The sequence below is a fragment of the Rhinatrema bivittatum genome, chromosome 9 (assembly GCF_901001135.1).
Source record: "Rhinatrema bivittatum chromosome 9, aRhiBiv1.1, whole genome shotgun sequence".
NCBI classification, from domain to species: Eukaryota; Metazoa; Chordata; class Amphibia; order Gymnophiona; family Rhinatrematidae; genus Rhinatrema; species Rhinatrema bivittatum.
The window spans coordinates 246,208,295-246,232,558 of NC_042623.1; the positions used below are offsets into that span (position 1 = coordinate 246,208,295).

The following is a 24,264-nucleotide window of genomic DNA, read 5'->3' on the forward strand; positions in this document are numbered from 1 at the left end:
GGCTACCTTACTTGCACATATGCCAATTTTACATGCACAACCCCCTTGTGAAAATTCACACCTAAGATTGCATTTATCCTTTTAATTATCACCAAATCGAACATGTGGGAGGCATTCAGTGTAACACAATGCATGTTTCAAAATCTTCTTGCCTTTCAATATTTTTATCATTCCTTCGGTGTGCTCAGATTGGACTTTGGCGGTAACTTCACATAGCTACTATATGTTCTGGGCTATTTATATTGACCTTAAAATTTACAAATAAAAGTTCCTAAAATCGGTGGATGTTTTTAGATTGAAGGTCAATAACAGAGTTTTGATTCAGTAAAAGTTATCGATCACGGAGATATACTTTGTGAATCTCACTGTTGCGTCTGTCGGTCGCAGATGACTGCGACCGCTCTGCCTTACCTCTTTTCTTCCCTTTTCCTCCTCCTTGGGCAAGATGGCTACTTCCACTGCCGAGTGCCGAGGGCCTCGGCATCTCCAGCTCACCATGGGCGTCCCAGTCCGCCATGCTCATTCCCGTGGCCTCCTAGGGCGCGCGTGTGCACATCTCCTACGCTCCAATACATGTCAAGGCGGGAACCTCGGGGGCGTCCCCACACGCATGACGTCAATACCTCTGCGTATTTAAAGCCTCCTCTACGCTTCCACCTTTGAGTTAGCAAAGACTCCGGTCTAGCTTCTCTGACCGCTCTAAGCTGCTCGCTTAGACGCTGCTCTACACGCCAGGGCCTCGCTCCATTAGAAGCTCTAGGCACCCACTCCTCGGGGGTCTCTCGCTTCCATCCACCCTTCGGGGCCTCTACTAATTAGACAACCGCTCCTAGGGGATCTCTCTCTCTTATTTCATTTCAGGATCTCCGAACTATCAGGCACTTGCTCCTCGAGGGCCTACCAGTCTAATATCCTGCACCACGGACCTTCAGTCCCACCATCTTCACTACCAGGAAGACGCTTGCACTATGTTCCAGTGGGTACCTTTATGATCCGGTTCTTCAACTCCACCCACCAGGCTCGGCTTATCCCGCACCGCAGGTTCCTATCTACCTTGAACATCTGGGTGAGACTTCTACATCTGAGACTGTCAGAACGTATTGGCACCTTGCCGGACTCCAGTGCCTTTCCTTCCTGCCTCATACCATCTATCCACAGCAGTACAATAAAGCTTTCCACCTACAAGTGTCCACTCTCTGCGTTTAGCCTATCGCTGTGGTTCCCCACGGGGCCCCTCCCCGTGGAAGGAGTCATCTCCACTGCGACTAAGGGTCCAAACAATGCCACAAACACAACACTCACAGGGATTTATTATGAATGCCAGAGAAGGTATACATACCTGTTACACACTCCTTGCATTTGAAAAAATGAATAAAGATGTTTCTCAAAATGTGTAATTTCCCCAACCATAATAAACAGGTAACTGCAAAAATTAATCTTATGTATTCCCTTTAGCACAACATTTTTGGTGGAATTCTAATCAGTGCTCCCATTTGCTATGTGTGGGCATTCTGTTACATTTGGTCAAAGGTTTATTTGCTTAAAAAAATTAATCAGCTGCTGATATTTTCAGTTTCTGAGTGGGGGAATAAGCTTACAGTATAAAACACATCTAGAGTCTTTAATGCCTGCACGCATCATAATGAAAAACAATAAAGCAATCCCTCCAGGTTTCAAAATGTATAAACAGAATAAACTCCAATTTCGACAAATTATTTTTGTCTATGAATTTAATTAAACATTCACTAATGAAGAAAGAGAAAGCATATTAGTACGACTTCTCTGCAAAAAAAAGCATGGCAGTCAAATTAAAAACCCTTATCAACTCATAAAATAGCATCTAGTTTTCCATATGCATGGCTTAAAATATTGCATTATAGTCTATCCCACTCTCAAGGACACTCTTATTTTGCTCTACCGGTGTACTGTAATTTGCTTTGTTTTTAATAATAGGATTGCAATATTACTATTTTCTAATTAGCTACCTTGTTTCTCATTGATCTTACGTCTGGAAGTGTGTGTGTGGGGGGGCCGAGGCTTGCTGTGGTAATGATTATATATCCAATCCATCTATTTCTCCAGCCCCATTCCCACGATTGTCTAGTCACTTTCCTCCTTCCCCCCTGCACCTCATTCTCATAGTAACATAGTAACATAGCAATGACTGAAAAAGACCAAAAGGTCCATCTACTCTACCCAGCAATTTGCTTATGAAAGTAACTGCTACTCCTTCCAAATTACCCCATGCATTCTGTTAAGGGTAGTAACTGACACTCCGTGGAGGTTACCCCCATGCAGAAATGTTAAAGCATCCCTTTAAGTCTTTAGGGATCCGCAGGGTTTGTCCCATAATCCTTTAAATTCATTAACTGTTCTTGTCTTCCCCACCTCTTGTGGGAGAGCATTCCAGACATCCACCACCCTCTCTGTGAAGAAATCTTTCCTGACATTGGTTCTTGGCCATCCCCTCTGGAGTTTCATATCATGACCCCTAGTTCTACTCTTTTCTTTCCAGTGGAAATGGTTTGAAATTTGTGCATTGTTGATACCTGTCAGGTATCTGAAGGTCTGTACCTAATTTCCTCTGCACCTCCTCTCCTCCAGGGTATACATATTTGGATCCTTCAGCCTCTCCTCATACATTTTCTAAAAAAAACACCCCACACCATTTTGATTGCCTTCCTCTGGACAGTTTCCATCCTGTCTCTATCCTGTTTGAGATACGGTCTCCAGAACTGAACACCGTACTCCATGTGAGGCCTCACCAAGGACCTGTACAAGGGCATTATCACTTCCCTTTTCCTGCTAGTCATACCTCTCTCTCTATGTAGCCCAGAATCTTTCTGGCTTTAGCTACCACCTTGTCACATTGCTTTGCAACCTTCAGATCGCCAGACACTATCACCCCAAGGTCCCTCTCCTGGTCTGTGCATGATAGTCTTTCACCCCATCACAGACAGCTCTTTTGGATTTCTGTTCCTCAGGTGCATGACTCTCCACTTCTTAGAATTGAATCGCGGCTGCCAAATTCTCTCTACTCCTTCAGGTGTGTCTATACTCTGTTGCAGATCTTAGTAATATTCACAAAAGGGCAAAATTTTCCTTCTCTTTTCCCCTTACCAATAATCCTTCCACCTCTTTTCCCCTCTCCCCTCATCCCCAGCTACTCCCCCCCCCCCTCAGTCCTCCAGTTTCTTTTCCTTTGCCCATTTCCCCCTTTCTCATGTCTTCTCCTCTCCTTCAGCTCACCTAAGCAACAGGATCCTTGCCCTCTGCTCCTGACCACATCTATGCTTGTGGGCTGACGAATGTGGTTGGGATTAGAGAACCAGGCTCTGACCACTTCTCCAGCCACTTGCTCAGTCCTGTGGGAACTGGCTCTGCCTCTGCTCTACCTCCTTCTTGCCGACCTGTATGGATCCAGCTTTGCTTCTCTTCCTTTTGTCAGCTGTCTTTAGGCTTGTGGGGCTCCTCCAGCTGCAGGGGACTGAAACCGTCACACCATTTGTACCATCCTAAAGATGGCACTGGGAAAATTGGTTTACATGCCATTTTGCTCATAAAGCAGTGTCAATCATTTGGTCAGAATGGTGTGATATGAGTACAACTAGAAACAAAAGATCTTGGCTCAAACATATTATGAGGCCAATTTTGAATTACATTTACTTGGAAAAATAGTAATTTGTGTATATAAATTGCCTGCCTGAAAATTATCCTCCCTCAATGTAGCTAAAGGTATGTGCATTCCTCCAAATGAAACCGTTTAAGCAAAATAAATGAAGGGCAATTTTAGAACAGTGTGTATATTGCTAAAATCTGTGAGTAAAAAGCACTCACAGGCCTTAGCCTGATTCTTCAGAGCGGACTTACACTCATAAGTCTGCTTTGAAAAATAAGACTACGAAAATTAGGGCAGACTTTCATGCTGGCACAGGTGTAAATTTGTGAGAGTGCATTTGCATGCGTTCTTCTGAAAACTGGAAGTACATGCATTAATTATTTCCCCATCTCGAACCTCGTTCACTTTTAGCTGCATTTAGAGGAGGATATTTCCAGGCCTCGGTTTAAGTCAGGGTATTTAATGTGACTTTGGTCTTGCCGCGGACAGTTAATTTGCTCCTGCGAATACATGGTTATTAATATTTTATTAATTGATATTTAATGATGTATGTATATTATCTTTAAAACCCATGTTTCTGTAAAGCCTGTTGCTGTTAAATGTTTTACTGTTTTTAAACTGTTACATGTAAAGCCTGTTGCTAATTTATTGTTTCACTGTAAACCGAGGTGATGTATATCTATACGTACCGCGGTATAAAAGAATCTATAAATAAATAAATAAATAAACACGCATACATTGCATTTTCAAGTCAGTGGGGTACATTTTCCAAGAGATGGGTGTAAAAATTAGTGTGTACTTGTGTAATTAGGACGAATTACACATATCTTTACCCCATAAAAGTTGAACAGATGCATGTACTTTACAGTTAATGTGTACATATATGCGCTTAAAAAGGTGGTCTAGAGGCATTCCATTGTAGGGCCAACAGTTACATACCTAAAGTTATTTTAAAAGACACTTACAAGCAAACATTTGGCCACCTACTCGTGAAATTTTAAACCTGCTAATTATGTGGTGTATTTGACATTGTATAATATTGGCTGAGTGGGAGGTCTGGGGGAACTGAAGAGAGTTCAGATTGAAGAACTAGGAAGGTCTCAATGATCTGGAGAAAGACTGGGCGAAATGATGGGGTAATTGGTAAACTGGTTAATTTCAGTTACACATGCATGTTAAAATATGCTGAATTACATGCATAAATTGGGTTTTACATAAGTCCTTTATGTTCCCACACAAAATATACTCGCGTATATTTTAATAATAGACAGGAAAAGTGTGGGTACTCAATGCATTGAAATACTCTCTTTGAATGCATTGCATCTATTCGCACACATTCTGGGGTAAAGATATGGGTATTTTATAGCACACACTTTAATGATGTGCATGGGTTATAAAATATCATCATAGTTCTACACGCAGTCATATACATACGTATATCCTGCCGAACATGATTGAAAGTTACCCTCCATGACGGTAACTTTTAAATAGGCGAATGGGTGCATATGTATGCTTGTATGCTGCTCATAGGGATGTACATTCGTCCTGGTTTGGGGAGCCCGAAACCCGAAGGAATTTTTCCCAAAACTTTGGGAAAAATTCATTTTTGGGTTTAGTGTGCACTAACGAAACAATGTTATTGTGCACTAAAACGAAATTTGGGGCTCCCTGAATTTTAAAGGCCTGAACCATGGGAAATATGAAATTTCCCGCAGTGGGCTGAAAATGAAGCCCGAACCTATCGGTTCGGGCTTCACACATCCCTACTGACTCATTCCAAAGGATAAGGCCATTTTATATTACACATGCATATATGTGTGCATGGCATAAAATAGGCTGACCATGCAAACATGTGTGCACAATTTTATATGAATAAACGCATGTGCTTTCAAATGCTGCCTCCACCACGTAAGTGGGGGGGATTTTATTAGACACATAAGCCGATGCAATTAATAGTCTCCCCAGTTCATTCCCAGTTCGCCCAGATAAGGAATAGGACTTCTTAACCTCCCTAGTTAAATAGCCTCCCTTTTACCCTGCTGACTACCCTAGCTTACACGCCATCCATAGCAAGCAGCAGGGGTTCCTGGTGCGTGCCTGTGCACATACAAACATATGTGCACATTCCATGTCTAAGTCCTGGAATGCCCATGTCCTGCCTGTATCCTGCCCCTTTTTTGCAACTTATTTGTGTGCATACTAGGAGATACGCACGTACACGGGCACCTTTTAAAATCTGCACAGCTCATGCCTGGCAGACATATTCATCTATTTCATGGCTTTGGCGCACGTCAGGCTTTTAAAATTCACCCTTTTATGTATTGTTTTCCATGAAAAGTACCACTCGAAAAATAGGCCTAAATGTCCTTGGGTACTTTGTATCTGAAGTTACATGAAGCACCTCTATGGGGCCTAGGCACTAAATCTTACCAAAAAAGCTAAACCAGTCTGACAAGATGTTAGCACATACAAGCTTAAATTGTATACACACATGCAAATGAGGTATGTTCAATGAAAAGTAGCTTTGAATGACATGTGCACATGGGTAAATAGTACGATATACTCAACACATACTCTTTAGCTCACACTCGATAAAGCCTAAAATGTACCACCTACCTTGGATCAAGTATTATTAGTTAATGGCTAAAAGGGTGCAGTGTGGGTTACAGATAGAGGAAATGTGGTTGCCCCAGGGGGAGAAGAAGATGTAGGAGCGGAATAGAGAATAGAAGAAATGACAAAGAAAGACAAAACAAAAGAGAGAGAGGAAGAGAGGGAGTAGAAACATCAATACACACTTGATCACATCATGGTTAACATAGTAAATGATGGCAAATAAAGGCCAAAATAGTTCATCCAGTCTTCCCACTGAGATTCTTCCACTTTGGTTAGATGCACCTATATTTCCCCTACTCAACCTAGAGCCAGCTCTCCCCTCCTCCATGTCTTTTGCCTGATCACTCTCTCCCACTGCTCTTCATATCTGACTCAGTGATGGCCTCTGCTGCCTTTGCTAGTAGGCCATTTTAGGCCTTGTTAGCTTCTTAGAAAAAACAATGTTTAAGCCGACACGCAGGCCCTCTTCTATGTCTTATTACCTAGTTTTATAATAATTCCCACTGCCACTAAAGTTAGCAAGGTTGTTGTTGGATTTTTGTTTATTTTAAAAGGGTCTTCCAATGCTAATTGAGGTTTGGGTTTAAAATATGGTATCTTCATAAACAGTACCCTAGTATTAGTGGGAGCCCAATGTTATTCTACTGCAGTTTAGGGTTGTAATTGCTGCTATGGGAAGATTGCTTCAATACTTTAGTGGAGTTCAAAGGCAATCATACTGTTGCTGTTTAGGGTTATGATTGCTACTCTGTGCAGGTGACCACACTGTCTTCTGCCCTGAAATATGTTAGCACCTCATTAATTCCCCTACCTAGACTTATATCTGAGCCCAAACGATCTTGGCTGAGGTTTGCCCACAAATCCCCTCCTCAAATGTTCCCATACTCACTAAGCTCCAACATAGCCAAGTGCTCCTCCATTTCCTATGCTGGTAACCTGCTGATAAACAGATCCAAACCTGTAAGACAACCCTGCAAAGGACCATTACGGGACTCTTGCTATATGTTCCTAATTGGAATTGTTGTAATGCAAACAAAACACTAACTTGCCCCTGTGTTTATTGGCTCTGGGAGGCTCTAAAGATTTGAGGCAAATGGGACCAACACTGTTGCTTTCCATTTTCTGTTAGGCATGGATCTTTATGTAATTCTCTTCGATGTCCTATTTAATGAACTGATAGTGATATTTTATGGGTGCTCTCGTACTGAGGAAAACACAGAGGCTGCTGATGGCCAGTGCTATTTGCTTCCAAATTGATTACTTTCCTTCCAGGAATTTCCATGCAGTGTTCTTCCAAAAAAGCATACTGCAGTTCTTCAGGACCCTCTCCAGAATTTGGTTATTTTCTTCTAGAATGAAGCAAAGCATCTCTTGGCATGGTCATTTACCTATCACTATGGTACATGGTCCAACCTCCTCTTTTTCCCCCTTCTTCTACTTCTGCATCACCTTCTCCTCTGTGATGTTCTTGACCTCCTCAATTGACATAAGGGACACATGGTTTTGGGAGTCCCTGCCTACTTTATATTTCCTCCTTTCACCCCTCCCTCCTGCCAGTGCTGTCCTGAATTTCTTTTTTATCAATGTCTAATTGGTGTGACCTGGACAATATGGGGTCCCTTTACCACTCCTCTGGCCTACTTATCTGCTTCTGATCAACTTCACCACTACCTCATCCTTTTCCACCTCTACCTGCATTTTAGTAAGCCTTCCTCCCTTCTGTAGCTTGAGCCTCACTTATTATCCATCAACCCTCTTACATGTCCTTACATGCCTATTTACTCAGCCCTTTCCATGCTCAATTCTTTCACTAATCATGTCGCCAAACTCTTATGTTTTAAGACCCTTATTGACACAGAAGACCAATGGACAAAAACATGTAGTCATCCACTCACATATCCAGGAAAAATTGTTAATCATAAGAAAGGTGCTATACAAGGCAAACCACAAACCAGTACCTATCTGTTTGTTGTTCTTCTCAATATCTTTGCTCTCCCTTAACCTCCTCTCCTGGAGTCCCATTGGTCTCCTCCTCCTCAGCCCTGATAACCAGTCCTTTGTGCTAAGCCTCTTTTAAACAGTTTTCAAGCAAGGAAGCAGAGCCATGATGAAAATAGGAGTGGGCATGTTCAGTTTAGCATGAGTAGATTATTTTGTTTTAGGTGTTTTTCTGTTTATTTACTGTTATTCATGCTTGGTATTGTTTCTTTGCTCCTATTGTACTGCCAAGTGGAGGTTAGCCTTATGTTCACTGTTTCTGCTATATTTAGTGCAGCTGGCTCTACAGGGTTAACCTCTGACTTGGAAGCAGAGGTTCCCAGGTGTTTTTTCCTCAAATGTCCACTCAGCTCTGGTCAGTCTTTGTGCATCAGCAGCAAATCTAGTCAGTCCTGCAGAATAATCTTCATTTAACCTGTCTTTATTTCTGTGGCCCAGACTAGGCTGGTTGCTGTTATCTCTAGTCAATGAACTGTAAGACTGTTTATTTGTTTTGCTTGTTAATGAAGAAGGGGCCTCCTCTGTCCATGAGTAAAAACTGAGTTAAGCTATCAAGTTGTGCATGCATGGCAGAGAAAGCATAATGGCTAAATGCTGATTAGTAATCAGATCAAAGTAGCATATCAATGGTACACTTTTTAATAATATACATGCTAAATGTATGCACTACAGATATTACATAGCAGGCATACTACAAAATGTAATGTATTTCCTATTAAGAATAATTTTAGTGTGCATACTAACATTTTTTACTTGATGCACACAAAACTAGTTTTGCACACTTTTTAGTGCATAGACCCTCACATATCTCTATCTGTATCTATATCTATCTGTCTATCCATGTATCTATCTATCTATCTATCTATCTATCTATATATATATATATGGTGCAGAAGGAAGGGATATGAAGAGGTTGGAGAAAAATACAAACCAGAACAAAAGGCTTGAATCAATCTCATTAAAGTTGTTTAGAAATAAAAACATGTTTTTGCTAAAACCAGCAAAGATTTAAGTAAATAAGGATCACACAAAGGAGCACATAGTAAGGAGGAGGGTGTGAAGCCAGTCAGTAATGCTGTTCCACGTAAAATGAAGTGACAGCAATATGAGGGATTTCTCAAGACAACAGCTTTATTTATTTGAAGCTTACTATATGAAGCTGTTGTCTTGAGAAATCCCTGGTATTGTCAACATTTTACCTTTGCTAAAACTAGCACATGTTGTCTCATATTTCTGCCTGAAACACGTGCTACGAATTTTTTAAGACACAGAATGAAAGAATGAGAATAATAAACTTCATAGTTGCACCAAGTTTTGCTAAGAATTCAAATTAATTGTCTTTTGGTCTTTGTAGGAGGAGTACCCTGCTGTGTGATTTTCTTTTAGAAAATCTCTTCTGAAAACTGATTCACTTATATAAGCATCCTACACCTGGATCATAAAACACTGGCTGCTCGGTACTCAGAGCATTTCACTCAAAGTTCTAATTAATACTTCAAACATACATTTAAATCCCACTCTTGTTCCATTTTGACTAAAAGGATCTCTTTAGGCCCATCTCCACATGGCTTCAAATGATCCAAAACAAGAACTTCAAAATAATTCAAAGCATCATAAAAGAAGCAAGTGGGAGCTCATGGGCCAATTGGACTCTTTTTAGCAACACAGTTGTAACCTAAGTACGTGCTTGTGATATGATTCTGTTGTTTTCCTCACGACATTTCATCCTGCTCTTAATAAGAAACTGCAATACTGGAAAGGGAGATATGGAAACTTAATGCTCCTAATGAGACTATATCTTTTTTTTTTTTTAATTAGATAGGCCTATCTTGATTTTGCATTATGCAGTGGTGTATAATTCAATCTATAGCCCTTTGTGTCTTATTGCCTCTGAAATTCTAAAGAGAAGCCAGGCAGCTCAGTCCCTACAAGGACTGAAACCAATGTGCATGTCAGAATAACCAAGACTGCACAATGGAAAGAAATTGCACAGTGCAAAGGACTTTCTAGAACAAGAGGCTATGATATGGGGGCCTCCAAGGAGGTAGACTCAGAAGCAATATCAGGAAGTATTTCTTTCACTGAAATGGCACTTGATGCATGGGTACCCTCCAAGAATGGCTTGGATGCTAAAATGATAATACATTTCAAAAAAAGCATGGTAAAGGCACAAAGAATCCCTAAAAAAAACCCCAAAAACAAAACCTGAAGCATTATTTAGCAGTGAGATATGTCTGTTAGGCTGCTAGTACAATAATAACTAGAAATCTGAGTTGATCATATAAGTCAGTCTAGCAACCTAAGCTCTACTTACATTGTCTAGATCAATGTGGCGGGTTGATGGTGGAAGCAGAGGGCGATCCACCATCTGATCTAGGAGGCCAGATGTTTGGGTACCAGCTGTGCTGTTTGGATAATTTAGGATATTGAGATTACAAATGGGAAGGGAGGGGGAATTTGCATGCTCAGCTCCCCAAGAGGGTGGTGGAGTATAACGAAGGAAAATGACAGATCACAGTTACCTACCCCTTTCCTCGAGCAATCACATCTTATTCTGGGTCCCTAAACCCCCAGGAGCTTGCACCAGCTTTGGGACTGTGCCATACAGGAGGATGTTTCAAACAACCAATACATCTGCACCTCCAGTTTGCCTCAGGGACCTCAGCACTACACAGCCTGCTAGCTGTTCACTGCTGCAAGAGGACTTATTAAAAGCGCTGTTCGCTATTTCAGCTCACTTGCACCAAGCAAGCAGCTTTTAAAATCCAGCTGCTACATGATTAAATCCCAGCTCAGCACAGACTGGAGGGTGTCTGACTTCAGGAGGCAATTAAGAGCCAGCTGAAGCCCTGGGAAGACAGGGAGCTGTTGCCCAACCAGGAAACTGGAGAGACTGAAATAATGTGGGGTTTCTCCGTTGTGCTGAACACACAGCAGGACTGAGAGGGAGAGAGGGAGTTATGGGCTTGCTCCTGTGTCCAGGATGCTGTGAGACAGAGGAGGAATCCCCAGCAGAAGTAGGAACGCAGAGAAAGGAAAAAAAAACAAACCAGAAAGCAAGGAGAAGACTGAAGCAGGAGAGTGCAGATACCCAAAAAACAAGGGAAATTTCAGTAGGAGCCAGCATGCCAGAGTCTGAGAGCACAGTGTGTCCAAACAGGAGACAAGGTGACAGCAAGGGGTGCCCTGTGTAAAACTTCCTAGCAGGAGGGAGCTCAGATAAGGACACATCCACTTCAGAGACACTGTAAGAAAGGAGAGACTGTAGCTGTGTGGCACCGCTGATCAGCACCGAAAATAAAGACTAGGTCCTGTGCTTAAATTCTGAAGGTTTGCCCTTTTCCCTAAAGCAAAGCCAGTGTGACCTGGAGCTGAATTTAGGTCTCCCCTGCAGGGTAGGAAGAGGTCACCAGCCCGCTACAAATCCTTGGAACCTCCTGCATGTTGAGGTGCATTGCAACAATGAGCCCCGCCATGATCTTGCACCACCTGTGATTAAGGACGGTAGTGGGAGATTTGACTCTTGGGTTTACTTTGGCGAGTTAGAATCTGTTGCCTGCCTTCATAGGCCCCAGAGCTAAGTACTGACTGTTGAAAACTGGGCAGACCGAATGCATATATAATATAATATTTACTGCTGTTTTACCCATTGTTTTATGCTCTATTAATACCATTGCTCCTCCCTTTTCAATTCCCCATCGTTTTAGCCAGGTTACTAGTAAAGTGTTAAAATGTTTGGCATTTTGTGCCGATTGCCTATTGTACCCTGTTCTAAAGAACAGGGTGAGGAAAAAGCAGGTAAGAAGAAAGGTGGACCAGGGAGGCATGGGACCTATCCAAGAGTTATCCAGCAACCCACAGCTCCCCAACCTGTCTTTCTTACCCTTGGGGCAGGTGGGGGATCTTCTGTGCAGATTACCCCCTCCCTTGGCGGCAGGTTCCCTGTATTACCAGCGGGGGGGGGGGGGGGGGGGGGGGGGGGGGGGGGGGGAGGGGCACTACATATACTGTATTTAAAGATCTATGATACTAAGAACTAAACTGACACACATGATTTAATATACAGGACCCTTTCTTTTCAGTCACAAAATGAGAGAAAATCCTTTAAAAAAGTCCCGCAATGGATAATTACATTTTTTCCTCCCCAGTGATTTCTGCCAGTGCCTCTGCTTCTATTACTCCTTAGTATTTCTATGGCGCTACACGACATATGCAGTGCTGACCAACACACCAAAGAAGGGAATAGAGCTTCCAATCTAATCAGACAGACTTGGGGTATTTCATTATAAATACAGTACAATTATAATTAAATATACATCTTGACTTTGAAACTCAAAGAGTGAAATGAAACGATGCTCTTCTATTCTTCAAAAGATTGGGATGAAATGAAATCTCCAGGGAAGCTGAATGCCTGTGCTTTAACCCAGCTTTGCTGTGCTTTTACTGTATGTAAATACATGTGCCTCCTTCTCAGACAGCATGCCCAGGCGGCAGAGGGAACCCTTGCTGGCCTGTGAGTCGGAGAGCTTACCTCCTCCAAGTCACATCCTCCCTGTCCAGCAAAGGCTACCCCAGTAGCGAAAGCCATCCTTCCCTTCCTTCCTACAGGATCAGTGCACTGACCACCAGCTCCAATGGATGGCATATCAGGGAACCTGGGCTGCCGGCATGTACCTGCATCACAGGGCAGACCCATCCCACAGTGAAACTTGTACTATTTAGAAAAAAAAAAGATCAAAACTAGCTCATGATTTCAGAATAGCGCTGTAGTAGCACTACAGAAAAAAAGTTGTAATAGTAACAAAAGTAAAACAAGCAAAATGTACTCTACATTAAGCACCAATAATTAAATATAGCGCTACAAGCATAAATAAATAATATGCATTTGCCATACTCTTTTAGGAACGAGCGCTGTCCACAAGCATGAAGGTGCCATTAGATTTTATTATGACAGGAATAGTTTTCAGAAGCAAGAATGTTAGGTTTTCTGTGCTAATCGATTTCTGCTCATTTCCCTCCTTATACATTTTTAATAGCAGTTAGTAATAGCAGAAAATCAAAACTAATCTGAAATATTTATGCTACCTAGACAACAAAACAGACTGGCAATTATTTAGTTAATTAAAATAAATTATAGCTATTGTTCTTTTTTCCTTAATACAAAAGGTGTGTATTCCGAACAACTTTGTAATGGATCTTGTCTAATCATTTTAATATTTTAGTTAAATCAAGGTTTCTTTAGTGCTCTGGGAATTGCATTATCAAATAAAGCATATTGAAATGATAAATACATCCTGACTCTGGAACTTAAAGGACCTGATGAAAACGATACTATTCTAGTCTTCAAAAGAATGGGATGCAATGAAATCTCCAGGGAAGCTGGATGCTGTGCTTTAATCCAGCTTTGCTGTGCTTTTACTTCATGTAAATACATGTGCAGACTTCAACAGTTTTGAGTGAAATTGGTAGCAATTAGGGATACGCATTCGTTTTGAACAAATGTAAAAAATGCAGCAAATAAGGCCATTTTCTGTTTGTTGCAAATGGAACAATCTAAAATACCTTCCTATGAAAATACCCCCAACATTTTCAGGTATTTTCATATTCTGGCTTTTTTGAAAGGAAAACAAACCTGACTTCCAACAACCCTGGCAAAAGCGCCCCCCACCCCCCCCCCCCCCCCCGGCCAAAAATCTGGCACATTGCCAGGCCCTGCTCCGAGATGGCCTGGCGCTGAGCTCCACCAAGCACTGGCCTGATGCGAAGGCCTACCAGCTACTGTGGCCTGCACTGAGGTAGTCCAGCGCCAAGATCTACTTGGTGCTAGAGTCGGCCTGGATCCAGCCTGGTGCCAATGCCTACCCAGTACCAGAGCCTGTCCTAGCAGCACTGGGGCTGATCCAGGGTCACTCTCTTTCCCTTTCCCCCTTTAAAATTGCCAATGCTGGGGAGCGCCCTCCTCGGCCCGCACTTACCCAGAATCTTCCGAACTAGACAGGAGTGATACCCATTTGTGCCAACCCAGCCTATGACACTTTAAAAATGCCACTATCTGCCTGGAGGATGGTACCAAAGTGATGTCATGGAGCCATTTTGCTGTATGGCTATACCTTTTTATGTTCACTCAGCAAAATGGTACCAGTTGCACTGGAGGAAATTACCAAAGTCACTTAGGTGCCATCTTTCATGCAGATGGTGCCATTTTTAAAACATCATGGACCAGGTGCAAGCAGCTGGGCATCGCTCCTGACCATTTTGGAGGATCTAGAAAGGGGGCAAGTGGGGCCTAGGATGGAAGCTTCTTTTCACTGTCAATCAATTTTAAAAGGGGGAAGGGGAGAGAGAGTGACCAAGGACCCTAGACTGGCCCTGACACTGGGTTGGCTTGGGGAAGGCCCTGGATCCAGGCTAGTTTAGGACAGGCCCGAGCACAGAGTAGGCCTCAACATCACCCAGCTCATGGCAGTGCCAAGCCACCTTGGGGTAGGGCCCAGTGCCAAGTAGGCCTCAGTACCAATATGAATCCAAGTCCGGATAGGCCTTAGCCTTGGGCCATATTTTTGACTCAGGGAGGCCTTGGCTGGGCTTCCAGAGGTCTGTTTTTTTAAAATTCAGTTTGTTGTTTTTGTTTGTTTGTTTTGGGTGGGAGGAGGTTCTTTAATTGTTTTTTTTTTGTGTTTGTTTGTTTCAGAAATCAACTGAACCAAAATAAACATTTAAAGGTGAATTTTAAAAGAGTTGCGTGTGTAAAAATGAGCACATGCACTCACAAACAGCACATATTCATGCAACTGCTATATTTTAAACCTTAAACATATATGCACAAGAAATGGTGCACAAATACATTTGCTCATATAAAAGAGGGGCAGACTAGGGTCATAAGAAATTGCCATACTGGGTCACACCAAGGGTCCATCAAGCCCAGCATCCTGTTTCCAACAGTGGCCAATCCAGGCTACAAGTACCTGGCAAGTACCCAAACACTAAATAGATCCCATGCTACTGATGCCAGTAATAACAGAGACTATTCCCTAAGTCAGCTTCATTAAATGAAAATTATTTCTTACCTGCTAATTTTCGTTCCTGTAGTACCATGGATCATTCCAGACGGTGGGTTATGTCCCCCGTCCAGCAGATGGAGTCAGAACGAAAAACTCTCAGGGGAGCGCCTTATAGCCACGCCTCCCCTGCTTCAGCTTTCAGTAAATAGAATATCCAAGCCAAATAAAGACTTGTAAACTAGAGGGATCAAGTTCTTCAAGAACTGTCGACTCAACAGGGGCCCAAACAACAAATTTAGTAACTAACAAAATGCAAAATTGTGCCAAAAAACTTGTAAACAGAACTGCGAGGAAGAAAAACAGGCCCGCAGTATAAGAAGTACAGATAAAGAGAGAATTAGAGACAGGATTAGCAGGGATGTCCCACATAGAAAAAACCCCCAAAAACAAGGGAGGGTGTCTGGAATGATCCATGGTACTACAGGAACGAAAATTAGCAGGTAAGAAATAATTTTCATTTCCCTGTACGTACCAGGATCATTCCAGACGGTGGGATGTACCAAAGCTTTCCCATCATGGGTGGGCTACGGACAGCCCTGCCCGGATAACCCTGTCTCCCAGTTGTCCTTCCGAGGACGTCTGTACGTCTAGACGATAATGTCTAGTGAAGGTGTGAATAGACTTCCAAGTGGCAGCCCTACAGATTTCTTGAGTGGATACAAAAGAACTTTCCGCCCAAGAGGTTGCCTGAGCACGAAGAGAGTGCGCCTTGACTACTAGTGGCGGAGACTTACCTGATCCCAGATATGCCGCTACAATAACTCCCTTCAGCCAACGAGCAATGGATTGCTTGGAGGCCATGCATCCTTTGCGGGGACCCGACCATAGGATAAAAAGATGGTCAGAAAGACGAAACTCATTCGTGACATCCAGATAGTGCATTAGAGAACGTCGCACATCTAACTTATGTAAATCACCCGACTCTGAAGAGGAGAAGGATGGAAGTTCAACCGTCTGGTTGAGGTGAAAGCCTGAAACTACCTTGGGTAGAAAAGAAGGCACCGTACGCAAAGAAGCTCCAGAAGAAGTGAATCGAAGATATGGCTCCCGACATGAGAGCGCTTGCAACTCCGAGATCCGTCGTGCAGAAGTAATAGCAACTAGAAAAATAGTCTTGAAAGTGATATCCTTGATGGAAGCAGAACGCAAAGGTTCAAAAGGCGAAACACAGAGAGCCTTAAGCACCAAGTTCAAATTCCAAGACGGACAAGGAGGACGTATTGGAGGTTTAATATGCTTCACTCCCTTGAGGAATCGTAGAATATCTGGATGAGTAGACAGAAGGGTATCATCTATCCCCTGGCGCAAAGCCCCCAGAGCCGCTACCTGAACTCGGAGGGAATTATATGCCAAACCCAAATCCAGACCAGCTTGTAGAAAAAAGAGAATCTGACCCACCGATGCCTGTGGAGCCTGAATATCTTGGGAAACACACCACTCCTCAAAAACCTTCCAAACTCGAACATAAGTGATCGAAGTGGACGGCTTACGCGCCCGAAGCAGGGTGGATATAACGGGTTCCGGATAACCACGACGTCTCATCTTACGCCTTTCAAAAGCCAAGCCGCAAGACAGAAGCGATCTGCCGCTGGCAAAAATATTGGCCCTTGACGCAGAAGTCGGGGGAGATGACCTAGTCGGAGAGGGTCGTCTACTGCTAGATGGAGAAGATCCGCGAACCACGGCCAACGGGGCCACTCTGGTGCCACGAGAATCACCAGACCCTGATGATCCTCTATTCTTCGAATGACTTTGCCCACTAGTGGCCACGGTGGAAAGACATACAGAAGACACTGGCGTGGCCATGGAAGAACTAGGGCATCGACTCCTTCCGCTCCATGCTCTCTTCTTTGACTGAAAAAGCGAACGGCTTTGGCATTTCTGGCCGTCGCCATTAGATCTAGACGGGGAGTTCCCCAACGTCTGATTATCAGAGACATCGCTTCTTCTGAGAGTTCCCATTCTCTGGGATCCAGACGCTGTCGGCTGAGGAAGTCTGCTTGTATGTTGTCGACGCCCGCTATGTGAGAGGCTGCCAGTCGGAGAAGATGAAGTTCCGCCCATTGCATCAACCTGTCGATTTCCAATGAAACCAGTCTGCTCCTTGTGCCTCCTTGACGATTGATATACGGGACTGTGGTGGCGTTGTCCGATAGAACTCTTACCGCTCTGTGGTGCAACAGGTGTAGAAATCCTTGTAGGGCGAGTCTCACAGCTCTGGCCTCCAGTTGGTTTATTGGCCAAGTTGATTGGTGTGTTGACCAACGCCCCTGAATCGAGCTGTCTTGACAGACCGCTCCCCAGCCGGACAGACTGGCATCCGTGGTCACTATCACCCAGTTTGGTGATTCCAAGGACACTCCTTGAGCTAAGTGCTGTGGATTTAGCCACCAATCGAGGCTTAGTCTTGCATATTCTGGAACTGGTAGAATAACCTGATAATCCTGAGAGATCGGTTTCCATCGAGATAGCAAGGCTCGCTGAAGAGGTCGTAGGTGAGCAAAGGCCCAGGGCACCAAATCGATGGTGGAGGCCATGGTTCCCAGAACCTGTAGATAGTCCCTCGCCGTGGTGACCTCGAGAGACAAAAACCTGAGGATCTGCTCGCGTAGAGCCTGTGCTCTCTCCTGAGTAAGGAACACCATTGCCGCATTCGTGTCGAAATGTGCTCCTAAGAAATCCAGAGTCTGTGAAGGACATAGTCTGCTCTTTGAGTAATTGACAATCCAACCCAGTGAGTGGAGAAATTGAAGGACCCTGTTTACTGCTTGAATCCCTTGACTTCTGGATTTTGCTCGAATGAGCCAATCGTCCAGGTAAGGATGTACTAATATCCCTTCCCTTCTGAGAGCCGCCGCCACCACTACCATAATCTTTGTAAAGACACGAGGGGCCGTGGCCAACCCAAAAGGTAGAGCCCGGAATTGAAAATGTTGTTCCAGAATCTTGAAGCGAAGGAATCGTTGGTGGTCTCGAAGGATCGGAATATGTAGGTATGCCTCCGTAAGATCCAAGGAGGCTAAAAACTCCCCTGGGTGTACCGCAGCTAGTACAGAACGGAGGGTTTCCATGCGGAACCGAGGGACCCTGAGGGAGTTGTTTAAGGTTTTGAGATCCAGAATGGGCCGGAAGGTCCCTTCCTTTTTGGGTACCACAAAGTAAATGGAATAATGGCCCCGACCCAGTTCGGAGATTGGAACAGGAACTATCGCCCCCAAGGTAAGAAGACGAACCAGTGTTTGCCGAACAGCATGGCGTTTGAGTAAGGACCCGCATGGAGAGAATAGGAACCTGTCTGGAGGAGGACGGACAAAATCCAACGCGTAACCGTGTTTTAAGATATTTAGTACCCACTGGTCTGAGGTTATGTGGACCCATGCTTCGTAAAAAAGCATAAGCAGTCCCCCCAAATGGGGAACTGGCTCGTGGGTCCACCTGGCATCATTGAGATGATTTCTGAGCGGTACTCGTTCCATGTCCGTCCTTACCAGAACGCCGGCCTCGAAAGGACCGGTTCCAAGTATGGGAACGAGCAGAAGGAGGTCAAGGTGGCTGTTGTTTCATGGGCCGAGATTTGCGCTGACTTCGAAACCTATTTCTGCCAGTGTTGAAGGATCTATAAGAGCGGGGTTGATCCTCTGGTAGCTTATGAACTGCATTTTCGTTAAGCGACTTAATAATCTGATCCAGATCTTCCCCAAAAAGGAATCTACCTTTAAAGGGAAGAGATCCTAGGCGGGTTTTGGAAGAGGCATCAGCTGCCCAATTCCTTAACCAGAGGAGACGGCGTGCTGATACCGCAGCTACCATGGCACGAGCCTGTACTCTGATAAGATCGTAAAAGGCATCTGCTCCGTAAGCCACCACGGCCTCTAATCTGTCTGCTAGCTGAGCCTCGCCGTCCGGCAAAGACTGAGAGGTAAGAAGCTGTTGGATCCAACGAAGTCCCGCACGCTGAGCTAATGAACTGCAAATAGCAGCTCTCATACCCAAAGCCGAGACCTCAAAAATCCGTTTGAGGTAAGCTTCCAACTTTCTGTCTTGAGTATCCTTCAATGCAGTTCCTCCTGTAACAGGAATAGTCGTATGTTTTGTCACTGCAGAAACTGCCGAATCTACCGCTGGGACACGGAGAAGCTCTAAGAAATCCGTCGGTAGAGGATACAATTTATCCATAGCCCTTCCAACTCTAAGGTTGGATTCAGGAGTATCCCATTCTCTTGAAATCAGCTGTAAAATATTGTAATGAGTGGGGAATGCTTTTGCCATAGGACGAAGTCCCGCTAAAAGTGGATCCCCTTTCTTGACAGTCGGATCCTGTGTGACTGGATCTGGAGGAGGGTCAATGTCCATCTCCTGGAGGATGTGTGGAATAAGATCATCAAGTTCTCCCAGCTGAAAAATGCGGAGAACTCTAGGGTCATCCCCCTCTACTTATGCTGCAAGAGAGGGATCGTCAGCCAGCGGGTCACCTCCTCCCGCTGATGTCTGAGGTGCTGTCATGGCAGGTGGAGTTCCTCGGGAAGTTCCCGGTGTTCCCAGAACAGGAGTAATCTGGGGAGGAAGCCCTCCCAAGGAAATAGGCATACATGGTATCTTAGATGGGGGAGGCCCCCCTCCACCGACAAGAGAATCCCTGCTATGTATAAAAGCCTTATGCATTAAAACAATAAACTCTGGAGAGAAAAAATCCCTCAGAGTTTCCAATATGTTGTGCCAACGGAGCAATTCCGCTAGTAGAAAGCGGCAGGGAAGAGGAAAACTGAGCCCCTGTGTCATCAGCTGAAACGCCGGTGCTTGGCTCCTGATTCAAAATGGCCGCCGTTCCCGCGCTCGACGGGAACGGAGCCTGACGTTTTCTGTGCGCTCGCTCCTGAGGAAAGTCGTTTTCGTCTGGAGAAGGGCTATCCTCCCCTCCCGAAGAGACGGTAAAACGGCGACTTTCACGGGACAGAGATTCCCTCTGTACCGCGTCTTCATCAGCCAAGTCCCGCTGCATTTCGGCGCGAAAACGGAGGCTGCTCGAGCGCGCAGAGTAAAAAACAGGCAGCCTAAAAAGGCTGAGGGTCCAAGCCGGTTCTACCCCCAACAATCTCACAAGAACCGTCAGGGAATGGGACTTCCCAACGATTAGCGGCCCCGGGGAATATAACTTCGCGGGGCCGCGGGTAAAAATTCTTCCTCACACCACCGGGAAGGGGGGAGGGGAGGGGGTGAATGGCCACGAACACGGGCGGGAGGGGAGTGAACGGCACCACCGATATACCCCTCGGACCCTAAACAATAAGTTCCTCTGTACCTAAAAATAAAAAGGAACTTACCTCTAAACCTGAGGAAGAAAACAACCGACAGGAAAAGGTAGCAATAAGAGAAAAAAGGACAGTGAGAAAACAGTCTGTCAGCAAGTCCAAGGAGTCAGAAACCTGACTAAATTATTGAAATAGAAAATTTAATATAATAAACCTTTCCTTAAAACAAAACTTGATCCCTCAAACAAATAAAAAGGTTACTTTCACAAATAGAAAAACCTAAGTCTAAATGCTGGGAACGTCAGTGTTCCCTGCTCGCATCTGCTGGAGTCAGAACTTTACTGAAAGCTGAAGCAGGGGAGGCGTGGCTATAAGGCGCTCCCCTGAGAGTTTTTCGTTCTGACTCCATCTGCTGGACGGGGGACATAACCCACCGTCTGGAATGATCCTGGTATGTACAGGGAAAAGCAGTTTATGGACTTCTTCTCCAGGAACTTATCCAAACCTTTTTTAAACCCAGCCACACTAACTGCACTAACCACAACCTCTGGAAGCAAATTCCAGAGCTTCATTGTGCGCTGAGTGAAAAAGAATTTTTTCCGATTAGTTTTAAATGTGCTACTTGATAATGTCATGGTGCCCCCTAGTCCTTCTATTATCTGAAAGAGTAAATAATCAATTCATATTTACCTGTTCTTGACTTCTCATGATTTTAAAGACCTCTATCATATCCTCCCTCCAAACTGAACAGCTCTAACCTCTTTAGCATTTCTTCATAGGGGAGCTGTTCCATCCCCTTTATCATTTTGGTCACCCTTCGCTGTACCTTCTCCATCTCAACTACATCTTTTTTGAGATGCAGCAACCAGAATTGTAGACAGCACTCAAGCTTCAGTCTCACCATGGTGTGATACAGAGACTGTTATGTTATCGAGGTGTTTGGTGGATTCTCAGAGGCAACAGTGATGGTATCTCCCACGGGGAGGAGCTCCGTAGGGAACTGTAGCACCAGGCTAGACTCAGATGCATAAATACAGAGAATATATCTTTATTATACAACTTGTATGGTTCACCAGAGGTGGCAGTAGAGAGTGGATTAGATAGCAACAGTCTGTGATCCTCTGCATAGGAGATCTGTCCCACAATGGTGGTGTAAGGCCCCGATGCAGATATCCAGTAAGGCACTGTAGGAGAAACAGACTGGCAGATGTTATAACACACTCCCTTGAAGCTGAGTAGATATTCCCAATGAGCAGTAGAGAAAGCATAGGTATCAACAGTCTGTGATCCTCGGCAGAAGAGACCCGTTCCACAATGGTGGTGTAGGGTTCGATGCAGATGGACAGCGAGGAGCTGTAGATGGACAGACTGGGAGAAGTAGTACTCACTCTGTGTAGCTGATAGGTAGTGTTCCAGCAGGTTGAAGAATTGGCAGAAGGCACCAGGATAGACACACAGGCCCTTGAGAAGCGAGTACCTGTATTTAGGATAGGCACCTGGAAATAAGCAAAGGGCCCCCGAGGAGCGGGTACCCAGGTTAGTAGAACCCAAGAGGGTGAAGGTAGCTTCCAGCGGCAGTAGAAGTGGCAGAGTAACTTCAGACCAGAACGAATCCAATCTGTTGCTAACAGAGAGTCAGCAAATGGTCAACCTTTTGAAGTAGGAAGCAGTGACGTCACTCGAGGGGGATGCCCCCCGAGGTTCACGCCAACACTGCTACAAGATGTGAAGCATGCGCGCGCGTGCCCCCTAAGAGACCTCAGGTCAACATGGCGGGATGCCGCACCAGAGCCGCTCCGGAGAAGCAGGAGGGTGCGGCAAGGAGAAGTGACGGACGCCATTCTCCTGAGGCTGGTGGAGAAGGCTGAAATAGAGGTGAGGCATGTCAGGTGAAGCCGTCTTGAGACCGACGGACGCAACAGAGACATTATGACTTTTTATGTTTTATTTACCATTCCCTTCCTAATAGTTCCTAACATTCTGTTTGCTTTTTTGACTACCACAGCACACTGAGCTGACACCTATATCTTTTTCCTGGGTGGTAGCTTCTAATATGGAACCTAACATTGTGTATCAACAGCATGGATTATTTTTTCCTATATGCATCTCCTTGTACTTGTCCACATTAAATTTCATTTGCCATTTGAATGCCCAAACTTCCAGTCTCGCAAGGTCCTCCTGCAATTTATCACAAACCGCTTGTGATTTAACTACGCTGAATAATTTTGTATCATTTGCAAATTTGATTACCTCACTCATCATATTCCTTTCCAGATCATTTATAAATATATTGAAAATCAATGGTCCAAGTACAGATCCCTGTTTACCTTTTACCACTGAGAAAATTGACCATTTAATCCTACTCTCTGTTTCCTGTCTTTTAACCAGTTTGTAATCTATGAAAGAACATTGCATCCTATCCCATGACTTTTTAGTTTCCTTAGAAGCCTTCTGAAAATCCAAATGCACTACATCTAATAGGTTTACCTTTATCCACATGTTTTTAACCCTTTCAAAAAAATGAAGCAGATTTGTGAGGCAAGACTTGCCTTGGGAAACCATGCTGACTATGTACCATTAAACCATGTCTTTCTATATGCTCTGTGATTTTGATTTTGATTTTTAGAATAGTTTCCATTATTTTTCCCAGCATTTAAATCAGGCTCACTGGTCTATAGTTTCCCAGATCGCTCCTGGAGTCCTTTTTAAATATTGGAGTTATACTGGCCATCTCCAGTCTTCAGGTACAATGGATGATTTTAATGATAGGTTACAAATTTCAACTAATAAATCTGAAATTTCATTTTTTAGTACCTTCAGAACCCTGGGGTGCATACTATCCCATCCAGGTGATATGCACTCTTTAGTTTGTCAATCTGGCCTACTACGTCTTCAGTTCATCTGAAATATCACCCTTGAAAACCATCTCCAGAACCGGCATCCCTCATTAGTAAACATAGAAGCAAAGAATTAATGTAGTCTTTCTGCAATGACCTCATCTTCCCTAAGAGCCTCTTTAACCCCTCAGTCATCTAATGGTCCAACAGACTCCCTCATAGGTGTCCTGCTTTGGATATACTTTTAAAAGTTTTTTAATGATGTTTTTGCTTCTATGGCCAACTTCATTTCAAATTCTCCCTTAGTCTGCCAACATTTGCACTTATAAGATGCTATTTTAATACCTGCGAACATGATGCACATACGGCTGTTACCTGCACATATTTACACCTAATTATCAGGTGTAAGTCAGAATATTATTCTTTATAGGCAAATTCTGACTGGGTGAGGGATATGGGTATACTGGGGGGGGGGGAGGAGTGCAGGCTGAAGAACCAGGGTGGGCTCTATGACCCAGAGATAGGCTGGTGGGCTGATTGGTTTAACCTGTAATTTCTTTCACATATGCTTGCTATACATTTTGATAAGATACATGCGTAAATGCTGACAAGTGCGAAGGAAAATACGTGAGTTAAATTTCCTCTTTTAAATAAGTAAAATTAGGAGCACAAGAACCATGCATAGCAGATGTCCGCCACTTATCCAAATAAATCTTAAAAAGCGCTACATAGACAGATAAATAAGATAGCCGGATAAGTCTTCAAACGCTAGTTATTGTCCATCTTATTTGTCCACCTCTGTAGCACTTTTCTTTTAATTATCCTGCTTTCTTACTTGACTGGATACGTTTTAAACAGTTCTGCATATCTGGATAAGTTGCCAC

General features: G+C 44.0%; 1 protein-coding gene across 1 annotated transcript in view; it reads right to left on the reverse strand.

The window, feature by feature from the left end:
- Window positions 1-18,837: 18,837 nt before the first annotated feature.
- Window positions 18,838-24,264, reverse strand: part of NAALADL2 (N-acetylated alpha-linked acidic dipeptidase like 2) — a 1,070,337-nt gene continuing 1,064,910 nt past the window's right edge. Inside the window, exon 12 of the mRNA XM_029617369.1 lies at window positions 18,838-19,689. Coding sequence (XP_029473229.1) covers window positions 18,838-19,689 — 852 coding nt within the window. The remainder of the gene's footprint in view (window positions 19,690-24,264) is intronic.